General features: G+C 46.9%; 1 protein-coding gene across 1 annotated transcript in view; it reads left to right on the top strand.

Moving 5' to 3' along the window:
* dync1h1 (dynein, cytoplasmic 1, heavy chain 1) overlaps positions 1–14499 on the top strand; it is a 48729-nt gene that overhangs the window by 12231 nt on the left and 21999 nt on the right. The window contains exons 14-40 of the mRNA XM_039008770.1: positions 29–139; positions 299–418; positions 805–1044; positions 1203–1358; positions 1621–1734; positions 1875–1985; positions 2222–2431; positions 2640–2786; positions 3030–3196; positions 3650–3823; positions 4969–5323; positions 5625–5819; positions 6054–6336; positions 6678–6778; positions 6900–7059; positions 7194–7434; positions 7647–7830; positions 8166–8378; positions 8886–9124; positions 9400–9556; positions 9988–10215; positions 10383–10613; positions 11042–11182; positions 12232–12465; positions 13139–13345; positions 13733–13854; positions 14140–14305. Coding sequence (XP_038864698.1) covers positions 29–139; positions 299–418; positions 805–1044; positions 1203–1358; positions 1621–1734; positions 1875–1985; positions 2222–2431; positions 2640–2786; positions 3030–3196; positions 3650–3823; positions 4969–5323; positions 5625–5819; positions 6054–6336; positions 6678–6778; positions 6900–7059; positions 7194–7434; positions 7647–7830; positions 8166–8378; positions 8886–9124; positions 9400–9556; positions 9988–10215; positions 10383–10613; positions 11042–11182; positions 12232–12465; positions 13139–13345; positions 13733–13854; positions 14140–14305 — 5007 coding nt within the window. The remainder of the gene's footprint in view (positions 1–28; positions 140–298; positions 419–804; positions 1045–1202; positions 1359–1620; positions 1735–1874; positions 1986–2221; positions 2432–2639; positions 2787–3029; positions 3197–3649; positions 3824–4968; positions 5324–5624; positions 5820–6053; positions 6337–6677; positions 6779–6899; positions 7060–7193; positions 7435–7646; positions 7831–8165; positions 8379–8885; positions 9125–9399; positions 9557–9987; positions 10216–10382; positions 10614–11041; positions 11183–12231; positions 12466–13138; positions 13346–13732; positions 13855–14139; positions 14306–14499) is intronic.

The raw sequence follows: 14499 nt of genomic DNA, 5'->3' as shown, positions 1-14499 counted from the left end.
ATTGTTTATCTACTTTGTTCAACTCCAGGTCCAGTCCAAGGTGAACCTGAAGTATGACTCCTGGCACAAGGAGGTTCTCAGCAGGTTCGGCCAGATGCTGGGCAACAACATGCAGGACTTCCACTCCCAGATCTCCAAGGTAAGCCCTCTCCTGTCTGCCAAGAGAAACTGGTTTCATTGTTGTCACTGGCAATATATTCCAATGTCATAACTAGCATGAAACTGTTAGTGTGGCTGTTGGAGCAGACTATTGGTCTATCTGATTTCAACTCCCATATCTTCATCTGTCACACCACAGTCCCGCCAAGAGCTGGAGCAGCACTCCGTGGACACCGCCAGCACTTCAGACGCTGTGACTTTCATCACCTATGTCCAGACGCTCAAACGCAAGATCAAGCAGTTTGAGAAGAACGTGGATGTAAGTACTGTAAAACAATTATTATTATTATTTTTAATCATAGGATCCTCACAAGCTGTGACCTCAAATCATTGTCATGGGTGAGAACTCGTACACAAGCGCGCGCACAGTCAACGCTGCTGTTCTATTATATACTATTGATTCCACTACCCACTTTCTATTTTTAAATACAGTTCATTGCTACTATGCATGCTCCCTCTACTACTTCTAATACTTGTTATTTTTTTACTTGAAATTATTGATTAATGTACTGCATTGTTGATGGAACTAGTACATAACTATTTCACTGCCCTTTTTACCCTGCTGTAAACTGTATGTGATGAGTACATTTAGATTTTTGATCTGAAAAGATGGGTTTTTAAAAATCCTGTCTTCTTTCTTCACAGCTTTTCCGCAATGGTCAGCGGCTTCTCGAGAAGCAACGCTTCCAGTTCCCGCCGTCGTGGCTGTACATCGACAACATCGAGGGCGAGTGGGGTGCCTTCAGCGACATCATGAAGCGCAAGGACACGGCCATCCAGCAGCAGGTGGCCAACCTGCAGATGAAGATCGTCCAGGAAGACAAAGCCGTGGAGGGTCGCACCATCGATCTCCTTGCCGACTGGGAGAAGACCAAACCGGTGGCTGTAAGAGAAAATAATTTAAGATACATTTTTGTTTGAAAGATTGATATATATATAGGATGGTTTTGTTTAATTTGATCTTTGCATAAATCTTTCTTTTGAATTTTGCGCTTGGAATTTTGGTGAGGGTATAAGCTGATCCTAGATCTGTTGTTCCATAGGGGGGCCTGCGTCCAGAGGAGGCCCTCCAGTCTCTCACCATCTACGAGGGCAAGTTTGGTCGGCTGAAGGATGACCGGGATAAGTGTTCCCGCGCCAAAGAGGCCTTGGAGCTGACCGACACTGGCCTGCTGAGCGGCAGCGAAGAGAGAGTTCAGGTATGATTATTACACCTCTGTCTTTTTAAACTAGAAGTATTAACTTTTCATCACTATGGTATCTGCAGCCAGCCGCTACTGCATTAGGACTGTTCATTAGTCAGTGCAAGAGCAACTCTGCATTTGGCATCGTTGTTCTCCTTGCCTCGTTGTGCCCTGGAGTCTTGGTATATCTGTCGATACAAACATGTCACTTCCCAGTAAGATGTCCTCAGATGCTCCTCTGTGGTGCTAAAGTTTGGTCTGTTTCTATGTGCTGTAGGTGGCTCTGGAGGAGCTACAGGACCTTAAGGGGGTGTGGTCGGAGCTGTCCAAGGTGTGGGAGCAGATTGACCAGGCCAAGGAGCAGCCCTGGGTCTCTGTTCAACCACGCAAGGTAAGATTAATTAGTCTTTGTGTTCAAGGACACTGTGGACCATGTCTGTTTAGGATTGTGCGTGGACCATGTCTGTTTTGGGCCCATCTATTGGGCCAAGTCTGTTAGTGTAATGTGTATCTGTATTTCCGATTTTGTAGCTGCGTCAGAGTTTAGACGGCCTGCTAAACGAGCTGAAGAACTTCCCAGCTCGCCTGAGGCAGTATGCGTCTTACGAGCACGTCCAGAGGCTTCTCAAGAGTTACATGAAGGTAAGACCCCGTATCTCCCTCGGTACTAGTCGAAACTAGACATTGCATTGTTGCAATTGAAAAGTAGTTACTTGATACAAAAGATTGAACCATGTCTGGTTGACATTCCTCTTGGATGGGAAAAGCTTGGATAATGACTTTGTACATGTTAATGTTGAATAACATCCTGATCACGTCTACAATATACCTGAATCAAGTTTCCTAACACTAAACTGTCCTTTTGTCTCGTCACTCAGATCAACATGCTGGTGATCGAGCTGAAGTCGGAGGCCCTGAAGGACCGCCACTGGAAGCAGCTGATGAAGCGTCTGCACGTGAACTGGGTGCTGTCGGAGCTGACCCTGGGTCAGATCTGGGACGTGGACCTGCAGAGGAACGAGATGGTGGTGAGAGACGTGCTGCTGGTGGCCCAGGGAGAGATGGCCCTGGAGGAGTTCCTCAAGCAGGTAACCACAACATTCCACTTAAACAAATCTTTATTGTTCCCTGCAGCGCAATTACAAAAAGGAAAAAGGATTTAATATCTGAGTAGTCAAGTATGTCCATAGAGACTGCAATATTAGTGCACCTTTCGACCAATTGGTGATCAAGTCATGTCTATGACAGTAAGTGGCAATATTGATGATGTATTATTTTTCCATTGGTCCGCGACAGATCCGTGAGGTCTGGAACGCCTATGAGCTGGACCTGATCAACTACCAGAACAAGTGCCGTCTGATCCGTGGCTGGGACGACCTCTTCAACAAGGTCAAGGAGCACATCAACAGCGTGTCGGCCATGAAGCTGTCACCTTACTACAAGGTCGGTGGACGTTTCAATTCAAATGGGTTCTTGCCAGAGATGTACTCTTGATCTTGTGGTCTTTACATCATATAAATGCAGTCTTGGTCTCATGATGGGATCTGGTTTCTTAAGAGGTTGGGCCTGGATCCCGAGTTCCTGTCTTGACTCGGTCTCTGGTTCTTGTAGGATAGTATAAGAACACACAGTTTACATGGTATGGTCCTAGTCATTAGGCATTAATGGTTCCTTCTGTGCCATCAGGTGTTTGAGGAAGATGCTATGAGCTGGGAGGACAAGCTGAACCGGATCATGGCCTTGTTTGACGTGTGGATCGATGTCCAGCGCCGCTGGGTCTACCTGGAGGGCATCTTCACTGGCAGTGCTGACATCAAACACCTGCTGCCTGTGGAGACCCAGAGGTTCTCGAGGTAAGATCCGTAGTTCTTCCCTTCTGATCTTCTCCTCCAGTACATTTTGTGAATGAAGCAAGGAATCAAGGAAATATTTGAGGTTCCCCCTTGTCACCTAAGATTGGGAATAGGTCAAAGAACCTTGTCTATGGTAAGGAGGACTTGGTAAAGATCTTGGTAAGCTGTTAGGGGAAAGGGGATAGATACCTAGTCAGTTCAACTGAAATGTGTCTTCTGCGTTTAACCCAACCCCTCTGAATCAGAGAGGTGCGGCGGGGCTGCTTTAATCGACATCCACGTCATCTGCAACTGATCCTTGCTCTGGGGCTGAACGACCAGATTTTTTACCTTGTCAGCTCTGTGATTCGATCCAGCAACCTTTTAGGTTACTGGCCCAACGCTCCCACCCGCCAGGCTACCTGCCACCCCAAGATAACATTACTCAACCTTTTATTTCTCTCTCCCGTATAGCATCAGCACAGAGTTCCTGGCTCTGATGAAGAAGGTGACCAAGTCTCCTCTGGTGATGGACGTGCTGAACATCCAGGGGGTGCAGAGATCTCTGGAGAGGCTGGCTGACCTGCTGGGAAAGATCCAGAAGGCCCTGGGAGAGTATCTGGAGAGGGAGAGGTCCTCATTCCCCAGGTAAGATGTTATCCATGTCTCTAATAGTGGCATCTGCCATAGGCCTGTCTCTCATTTCCTGGGGCGGGACATCCGTTTTTTGGAAAATCCGGGAAATCCTATATCCGGTCTAAAGTGTAGGGTCTTTTCTCAGTAGAAATGGCTCAAACCAAGAGCAAGTCCTGTTGTAGCGTACCTCTTTGTTTGAATTCTGAAAAAAGAGGGCCGTATCTAAAGCTTCGCACTTTAAAGTCAACCCTGGGTTGGGCTATCTCAAATTGCGTTTCGACTACCTTGAATAGAGAGATTGTCATGTTGCTAGCTAGCCAATGTGACTGTGCAGCTAGCTTTGCTAATGTTGCTACCTAGAAAACTAGAGCATTTTACAAAGTCCTTTGGCAACAACTAGCTAGATAAACTTTCTAGCTAGCAAGATGTTGAAGAAATAATTAAATTCACCCTCACCACGCTGTAACTAAAGTTACCTTATACTCCCGACGCCAGGTAGCCAAATGTTTAGCTTGCTAGCTAAACGGTTAGCGTTGTCGCCTGCATAACAGGCTAGCTAGCTTAATTCCTAACCTTGCTTCCCATGTCACTGGCTACTAGCTAGCAGGCTAACCAAACACACCAGACAGGTTTGATAGCTCACTAAAATCCTTAGCTAGCTAAAATCCCTGCTATCTCATGTTTGCTAGCCAGCATTTTTCAATGCTGATTTGCAAGCTAACGTTAGCTAGCATTTGAGGGCTGACTTCTCATAAACGTTTGTGTATTGCAAAAATAAATGAAGGATCCACCTATGTTGGTAGTTTGTGTCATGTCTGACTACTGCAGTACTGCTTGTCCATGTGCTACCTGACAGCAACAGGCCCAGGCAAACTAAAGGTGAAAGCATCCAGCAGCGATCAGCTTCTCATTAGCTGACTAACGTTAGCTATATTATAGCTATAAAGTATTATTTACTCTTACTGTTTTTAAATAAATTATATAATTGATTGTATATACGTAGTCTTAGCAAGTTAAGCTTTTTTAGCTGTAATATTTAGCCCCCCCCCCCATTGAAGATATTAGTAATTGCTGATCATTTAGGATGGTCATTTAGTTCTGTAAAGTGACTGATGGTCAACACATTCAGGATACACATGTTTGTTTATGTTTACCAGGTTCTACTTCGTTGGTGATGAAGACTTACTGGAGATCATCGGAAACAGCAAGAACGTGGCCAAGCTGCAGAAGCACTTCAAGAAGATGTTCGCCGGCGTCTCCAGCATCCTGCTGAACGAGGAAAGCACGGTGGTGCTGGGCATCTCATCCCGTGAGGGTGAGGAGATCTTCTACAAGACCCCCGTGGACCTCCTAGAGCACCCCAAGATCAACGACTGGCTGACCCTGGTGGAGAAGGAGATGCGGGTCACGCTGGCCAAGCTGCTGGCTGAGTCGGTCACAGAGGTGGGCGCGTTCAACAAGGGCAACTCCATCGAACTCGATAAATACATCGATTGGATCGACCGATACCAGGTACGGAACGTCGCCGTGGGCTATTGTTCATCCAGCAGTCAGCCATGATCATGTTGAGTCAGAAATTGAGTCGGCAATGACACAACAGAAATTGGCCACGACCCACACTCAATCAATCAATTTTATTTACATAGCCCTTTTCACAAAAATATTTGGCACAAAGTTGTTAACAGATAGTAATCCGGTTAGTAGCCCCAAAAGAATATCCATGAAAATTGTAATCAGACCAGTAACGTCCACAAAGATCTTGGAACCAATTAAACATGTTGAAAACCATCTCTCTCTCTCCCTCTAACTCCAGGCTCAGCTGGTAGTGCTGTCGGCTCAGATCGACTGGTCTGAGAAAGTGGATGCCGCTCTGACCACCATCTCGGGTGGCGGGGACATGTCGCCCATGTCGATCGTGCTGACCAATGTGGAGGCCACCCTGAACGTGCTGGCCGACACCGTGCTGATGGAGCAGCCTCCACTCCGCAGAAGGAAGCTGGAACATCTGGTGAGTGGAAGATGACACATCGGCAGACATTCTGGACAAGTTGGTTTGGAAGAATGGGTGTAGCTTTTTAGAAGAACATTCTCCAAGTAGGATTTCAAAGATGATTATTATTATTGTTAAATGCACAGACTTTGGCATCAAGCTTTTCTGTCAGTCCAATTCTAAGCACTTAGAAGTATAGTCCCACTATCCAAACGGATGAAAAAGTAAACTGTTTGTGCTCCTTCCCTATAGATCACTGAGCTGGTCCACCAGAGGGACGTGACCAGGCAACTGATTAAAAACAAGGTCGACAACCCCAAGTCGTTTGAGTGGCTCAGCCAGATGCGCTTCTACTTTGACCCCAAGCAGACGGACGTGCTGCAGCAGCTGTCTATCCAGATGGCCAACGCAAAATTCAACTATGGCTTTGAGTACCTAGGAGTCCAGGACAAGCTGGTCCAGACCCCGCTGACCGACCGCTGCTACCTGACCATGACCCAGGCCCTGGAGGCCAGGTTCGGTGGAGCTCCCTTTGGTACGCTCCAAGAACTGCATGCCACTCTCTAGACGAGGCCTGGGCAACTCCAGTCCTCAGGGGTCTGATTGGTGTCACACTTTTGCCCCAGCTAACACACCTGACTCCAATAATCAACTAATCATGATCTTCAGTTAAACATGTCATTAGTTTAAATCAGGTGTGTTTGCTAGGGATGGGGGGACAAGTGTGACACCGATCAGGCCCCCGTGGACTGGAATTGCCCAGGCCTGCTCTAGACACTACATAGCCAATAAAGTAGACAGTTTAAATTCTGAAAGCCAAACTGAGCTGCAACTTTATAGCATATCCTCTGGTGATTTTTCGCTCTTTATTTCCAGGGCCTGCCGGAACTGGAAAGACCGAGTCTGTGAAGGCTCTGGGTCACCAGCTGGGACGCTTCGTCCTGGTCTTCAACTGTGATGAGACCTTCGACTTCCAGGTACGCTAATACTGACTCCTACTTTACGCTAAAAGAGGCTAATCTTGGTTTAATGTTATTTTCAGAATCAGAGAAGCCTCTTCTTTTTTTTTTTTTTAAAGATCTGTTTATCTGTCTCCAGGCGATGGGTCGTATCTTCGTGGGCTTGTGCCAGGTAGGCGCCTGGGGCTGCTTCGACGAGTTTAATCGTCTGGAGGAGAGGATGCTGTCGGCCGTCTCACAGCAGGTCCAGTTCATCCAGGTGGCCCTGAGGGAGCACAGCAACCCCAACCGAGACCGCAGTACGTATCTCCACAGACTCATTAAAAGCTTCTTAGACAATGTTGCATCGTTCATTTCAAACCAAGCATGTTTTCATATGGCGTTGCACTTAAGAATATAAGTTAAACAATGTCACCGTTTCCCCCTTCTCCAGGTGCTCCCGTCACCTGCGAGCTGCTCAACAAGCAGGTGAAGGTGAGCCCAGACATGGCCATCTTCATCACCATGAACCCCGGCTACGCCGGCCGCTCAAACCTGCCCGACAATCTGAAGAAGCTGTTCCGCTCCTTGGCCATGACCAAGCCCGACCGCCAACTCATCGCCCAGGTCATGCTCTACTCACAGGGCTTCCGCACCGCAGAGATCCTGGCCAAGAAGATCGTGCCCTTCTTCAAGTATGTACTGTACCCAACCAGGCCAGGCCTTGAAGCTCGGGGGGTGGGGGGATTAATATCGTTTCTGCTGCATATTTCCAACAACATTTAAGAAATCAAATAATGTGAAATCTTTCATGCATGCCAGCACTACTACCTCTGAAAGCTCCACTCTATTGGTTTTGTGTTCCTTCTTGACTGAAAATATATATTTTTTTTCTGTGCACCTGCAGGCTATGCGACGAACAGCTGTCCTCCCAGAGTCACTACGACTTTGGTCTGCGAGCTCTCAAGAGCGTGCTGGTCAGCGCCGGCAACGTGAAGCGGGAGCGCATCCAGAGGATCAAGAAGGATAAGCGTGAGCGCGGCGAGAACGTAGACGAGAACGAGATCGCAGAGAACCTCCCCGAACAGGAGGTAAAGGAACTGAAGTATCTTTGGGTTTTCTCTCTTCAGTTTTATACATTATTAAAAACATACTAAAACTACAGTCACAATACACTTCCAGTTGTATGACCACCAGCTAATCCCATGAGCCATATTTTTTACACTGGGTTAGGAGACCATGCCACCCAAAGTATAAAGATTAAAAGGACTGCCAATATTGCATGTATGGCATGGCTTTTCTGTTATCTAGAAGGGGTTGTCGCTTACCTAGAAGATGAGTCCCCTTTCCTCTGTGTCCCTGTGGAAGGGATAGGACCTCTAGAAGAGATGTCACCTAACCTCTGTGTGTCTCTGTCTGTGTTCAGATCCTGATCCAGAGTGTGTGTGAGACCATGGTACCCAAGCTGGTGGCTGAGGACATCCCCCTGCTGTTCAGCCTGCTGTCGGACGTCTTCCCCGGCGTGCAGTACATGCGCGGCGAGATGACGGCTCTGCGCGAAGAGCTCCGCAAGGTCTGCGCCGAGATGTTCCTCACCTATGGAGACGGAGACGACGTGGGCAGCATGTGGGTTGAGAAGGTACGTAATGTAGTCCCCAATTATTCACTCTGTATGGTTTCACCCAGAAATATACACCTACTCATTCAAGGTGTGCAAGGCTGTCATTAAGTCAAAGGGTGGCTATTTTGAAGAATCTCAAATATAAAATATATTTTGATCTCTTTCACACTTTTTTTGTTTACGACATGATTCCATATGTGTTCATAGTTTTGATGTCTTCACTATTATTCTACAATGTAGAAAATAGTAAAAATAAAGAAAAACCCTTAAATGAGTAGGTCTTCTAAAACTTTTGAGCTGTAGTGTAGATTGGCAAAACCAAACTCTTTCTTTATCCTTATGACAATTGTTACATCTATGACAGTATCGTTACTACTTTGAACTCTCTCTTGAATGTAATTCCCTTAGAACCTTTGGTGCCGACATTGATTAAAATGTCTGAATTTGAAACCAAGTTTGTCTGCACTCCCAAGATGTCAGCTAAGTGTCAAGTCTGTAATGTTAAACCATATCATATCATTCCAGGTGCTCCAACTGTACCAGATCACCCAGATCAACCACGGCTTGATGATGGTGGGGCCCTCTGGCAGTGGCAAGACCATGGCCTGGAGGGTGCTGCTCAAGGCCCTGGAGCGCCTGGAGGGGATGGAGGGTGTGGCCCACATCATCGACCCCAAGGCCATCAGCAAGGACCACCTGTACGGAACCCTGGACCCCAACACACGCGAGTGGACCGATGGGCTCTTCACGCACGTGCTCAGGAAGTAAGTATTAGCCGGCTTCGATGTATTGTTGTTCAAGCCATTCTATGTAGTGTGCTGATTTTAAGCATCACATGGTCTCGCGACACGACTGGTGTCCCCCAGGGCTCCGTACTAAGCCCTCTTGTTCTCTCTGTGCACCAAGTCACTTCAGTTCTGTCGTATCCTCACATGGTGTCTCTTGTCATTGTCAGGCTGATGACACTCAAAAGGTTTTCTCTTTTTGTATATACATCTCCAGTCAATTAATCGATTGTTTTGGGGGTTTTTCATCCCAGGATCATTGACAACGTTAGAGGCGAGTTGCAGAAACGGCAATGGATCATCTTCGATGGCGACGTGGACCCCGAGTGGGTAGAGAATCTCAACTCTGTGCTGGACGACAACAAGTTGCTCACCTTGCCCAATGGAGAGCGTCTCAGCCTGCCACCAAACGTATGTCGTGTCCCTCGAGCCAGATCCTTTTTAATGAAAAGAAATCCAGTACCATGACATGAGCTTTACATCTGTAATACCATTGGTCACCCTATGAAGTCAACATTTGAAACACACTTGCACATACTGATTCAGTTTTAGTCCAGGTGGAGGCTTAATTTGAGTCTGTGAAACTGTGCCATTGAATAAAACTGGCCATTATCTTTTAGTCCAAAAAAGATCTAGAAAGAGTGTGTGCGACTCTTTTATTTATTTGTATAGCTTACAGTTTATTCACCGTTAGTCAGCACCTCTACACTAAACAAATTTCTCTGGGTGTGTTCCAGCGCCAGCTTTTTATTGGTCCAAAGGGGACTACCTTTAAAACAATTTTACATTTGGACCTGTGACATCAGCATTCCTCTCATAACTCCATAATGTGGTGTCTGTAGGTGCGCATCATGTTCGAGGTGCAGGATCTGAAGTATGCCACCCTGGCCACTGTGTCACGTTGTGGCATGGTCTGGTTCAGCGAAGACGTGCTCAGCACTGACATGATCTTCAACCACTTCCTGGCGCGCCTGCGCAGCATCCCATTGGACGAGGGCGAAGATGAGGCTTTCCGCATGCACAAGGGCACTGAGGACGAGGGCGAGGAGACCGCCTCCCCCATGCTGCAGGTTGGTACTGTTGCTACCCGGGTCCTGTTCAGTAGGGCGCACCATAACAAAACACTTGTTTCACTCTGTTGGAGAAAAAAATTCTCCCTACTGAACACAGCCCTTGCTCATCTCGCGTTACGTTAACAGTCTTGTAACACTCCCCATTGTCATCTCCCCCTCTCCAGATCCAGAGGGACACGGCGGCCATCCTGCAGCCCTACTTCACCTCCACTGGGCTGGTGATCAAGACCCTGGAGCACGCCTCTAAGATGGAGCACATCATGGATTTCACGCGGCTGCGTTGTATGGGTTCCCTGTTCTCCATGCTACACCAGGCCTGCCGCAACGTGGCGCTCTACAACAACAACCACTCAGACTTCCCCATGCCCAACGACCAGCTGGAGCGCTACATGCAGGTCAGCCAGCGGTGCCACAGCGCCTCCTGCTTGTGGGGAGGCTAAATGCAGTCCCTCAGGGCTTGGTGTCAATTCCATTTTAATTCATTTAAGTTTAGGAGAATAATTGAAATTGCAGTTTAAGAATCGAGTAGTTGGGGGGGGGTGCAAATGTTTTTAGAATTCACTTGGTGGATTGATTGAGTTAAGAAATTGAGAAACTATCCTGTCAGACTGGAGACTTACCCCAGAGAATGAAATCTGATGAATTCCGAGTACATTGCACTAAGCAGCTCCTCTCCTGTCACACTAAGCGTCATTATTATTATTGGGTTTGTAACAATGCTGCACTAATTGTAAACTTGATTTTTGTACAAAAAAATATATTAGAAAAAATAATGAATGGGTTTTATAAATGTTAACCATATTTCTGCCTTTTGGGTCCACAGAGGTACTTGATCTACGCCGTGCTGTGGTCTTTCTCAGGCGACGGCCGGTTGAAGATACGTGGCGAGCTGGGTGAATATATCCGCCGCATCACCACTGTGCCCCTGCCCTCTGCGCCCAACGTGCCCATCATCGACTACGAGGTAGGAATGGACGTGCTCTTGAATCTCAGATCATCAAGCTGAATAACAAAGTGGATCACCCATTTAACTGTCATTAAAATTAAAAACTTTATTTTTCCTTTCTTATTTTTCTAATCCTGTGGTAGAACTGGAGACAGGGCTTAAAATGAACTATTAAATGAATCATTACTAATTAAATTTACTTTTTAGTCCACCAACCACTGGCAGGTAGATAAATACCAGCCACTCAGATTTTTTTGCCAGACAAATTAGGGGTTTTTTGCTGCTAAAATGACACCAACAAAACAGAAATGGATGAGCATGCTTTGTAATGTTTCTAAAACATATGTATTACTAGTAAGAGGTAATGTGATATGTTTAATTTCATTTTTTTGTGACCTTAGTCTTTTAACCAAAATATAGCAGATGAGACAAATGTTCACCTGCCCCTTTAAGGGTGGGAGGTTACCGTGGTAACGTAACTCAAGTCATGTTTGTGCCCGTGAGATTCTGACTAGTAGAAGCGTGGTCTTCTCTTCCCTAGCTGTTGAAACTAAAATATAGTTTTGTTCACAAGCTAAGTTGTTTTTCTATGTAAATAGCTGGGAAACACAAGGACAAAGTCTCACTTCAGTAGAATTTTCGATCTAAAAATGAATCTTTCACTCAGATCTTCACGTGTGCACAGCCCCAAGTGAGGCAGTGTTTGCAGCTTGAGGATTCATAGTTCTTTGTGCGATTTATTATTATTTTATTTTTTTCATTTACCAGCTATGAAACAAAAAGGCAAAAATACTTTTAAGACAGCTACTGGAGCATTTTTATTACTATAAATGTGATCATATTTGACTAATGAAATACTTGCACTGTGGAGCCCTGACCACCTGCTGTCGTGGCTGGTGAAATATCATTTTTACCCGCCAATGCCAAAATCTACCAGCATGTGGCCCGTGTTAGGCCCTGACAGGAGACCTGAGTTTTTTTCTGTTTTCCTGACTATATGAGCTAACTAGGAAAACCTCTTGTCCCTAGAATTATACTCCAACCCTCCTTGTTTTTCTTCCCGTCAGGTCACCATCTCCGGCGAGTGGCAGTCGTGGCAGGGCAAGGTGCCCCAGATCGAAGTGGAGACCCACAAGGTGGCTAGCCCAGATGTTGTGGTACCCACCCTGGACACGGTGCGCCACGAAGCCCTGCTCTACACCTGGCTGGCTGAGCACAAGCCCCTGGTCCTCTGCGGCCCGCCCGGCTCGGGTAAAACCATGACCTTGTTCAGCGCCCTCCGAGCTCTGCCTGACATGGAGGTAAGTGTGGTCCCATCAGGAACGCTGTTTACTGGGGTTAGATGGCGCTAGACCTGTGGGTGTCAATTGTAGTCTAAACTGACCATGGTCTGAGTCATGGGGTGTTTCTCAAAATGCATACTACCGTGCTCTGAGCACTCAAATTGGAGCACTGGGGGGTCGGAGTATGAGTCCAAATCAAAGTATGCGAAACAGAGTACAGTTATCAAATGCGTACTCCCGTTTGTATGTATTTTGAACCATGCATCGTTGAAAGCTTCAACTGAAAGTATGCAAAGAAATACGAGGCAAACGCGTAAAAAATTACTCAAAATGTATTAAAATAAATGTCATGTTTTATGCGTTCTCAAGAACGTCCTTGGAGAATGCACTCGGAGCGCGGTAGTATGCATATTGAGAAACATGTTGTTTTTTTTTGTGCTGAATTGGAGCAAAAGCCGGCACACCCTGCATGTCTTCAGCTGGTCACCCTAGAGCTGGACTTAGGTCAGCTTCCAATGTCCACTTAGAATGCATACCACTTGGAATGCATACCCAATACATTGCTAATACCACAATAAGTATGCTAGTGTGGACATTGGACCAGAGGCTAAATCTTCAAGTGTGCCAATGAGTCGTTCAAATGAATAATAGGTCTTCCTGCGTAAGTTAACCCTTTCACATCTGCTTCCAGGTTGTGGGTCTGAACTTCTCCAGCGCCACCACCCCGGAGCTGCTGCTAAAGACCTTTGACCACTACTGCGAGTACCGTCGCACGCCCAACGGTGTGGTCCTGGCCCCCGTGCAGCTGGGCAAGTGGCTGGTGCTCTTCTGTGATGAGATCAACTTGCCTGACATGGACAAGTATGGTACCCAGAGGGTCATCTCCTTCCTCAGACAGGTGAGGTGGTCTCAGCTTGTACATACACACATACTGGCTGTGTCTCAATAGGTTTAACATGGCCTTTCCACCTATCAGTGGTACTGAAGTAAAGGAGACCAGGAAGGATGCCATTTGAGAATGGGCCGGTGTGTTCTGAAGTTAAACACAAAGGCAAGGATAGGCAACCCTGGTCCTGGAGGGCCGCAGGCACTTCATGTTTTTTTTTAATTTAACCGACCTGTGTTGAATTTAGGAAATCACTGAATTGATCACTTATCTGTTGGTCATGGGGGGTTGCCTGCAGCACTCCAAGAACAGGGTTTCCTACCCCTGCACTAAGGCCTATGTTATGCTGAGTTCCTGCTGGAGCATTAGCTCACCTTCCTCTGGTGTTTCCCCCTGCAGATGGTGGAGCACGGAGGCTTCTACCGCACCTCAGACCAGACCTGGGTCAAGCTGGAGAGGATCCAGTTTGTGGGAGCCTGTAACCCCCCCACCGACCCCGGCAGGAAGCCCCTCACCCACAGGTACACTGTCAACATGACCTATGTCCATTCTGAGACCATGTTGCTTTATCCTAGGTCTTGTTTAGTAGTAGCGACTCACATGGTACACAGCGAGGGAGCGATGTGACGAACTGTAGCAAAACGTTTTGAAACGGGGAAAAGGATAGTTTTGTATAGGTAAAGTAGTCCCCTACCCGTTTCAGTCAGTTTTCTACCGTTTGGTGCCTAATGAATACGACCCCGGACTAGACTCACTGTGGTCGGTTTTGAATGATGAGTAACTGTTGTGTGATTTTTGAAATCCAGGTTCCTGCGCCACGTGCCAGTGGTGTACGTGGACTACCCCGGCCCCGCCTCCCTCACTCAGATCTACGGTACCTTCAACCGGGCCATGCTGCGTCTCATCCCCTCGCTGCGTACCTTCGCTGAGCCACTCACCGCCGCCATGGTGGAGTTCTACACCATGTCTCAGGTAAGAGCTTACATATCAAACATAGACGGATAAAGTAGTAGAAGTATTTACAGGTATCTACAGTAGTGAAAGTATTTACAGTAGTATTTTGAGTATTATCAAATTTTGCCATGACTTATGCCATGTTATTGTGATATCTGACTAACAAAATCAATGGGGGCCTCCTGGAGGACAGGGCCCCCCCCTGGGCGCGT

The sequence above is a fragment of the Salvelinus namaycush genome, chromosome 15 (genome assembly GCF_016432855.1).
Source record: "Salvelinus namaycush isolate Seneca chromosome 15, SaNama_1.0, whole genome shotgun sequence".
Lineage (NCBI taxonomy): Eukaryota > Metazoa > Chordata > Actinopteri > Salmoniformes > Salmonidae > Salvelinus > Salvelinus namaycush.
Note: the sequence above shows the minus strand (reverse complement) of the source record. Positions and strands in the feature narration are given on the sequence as shown.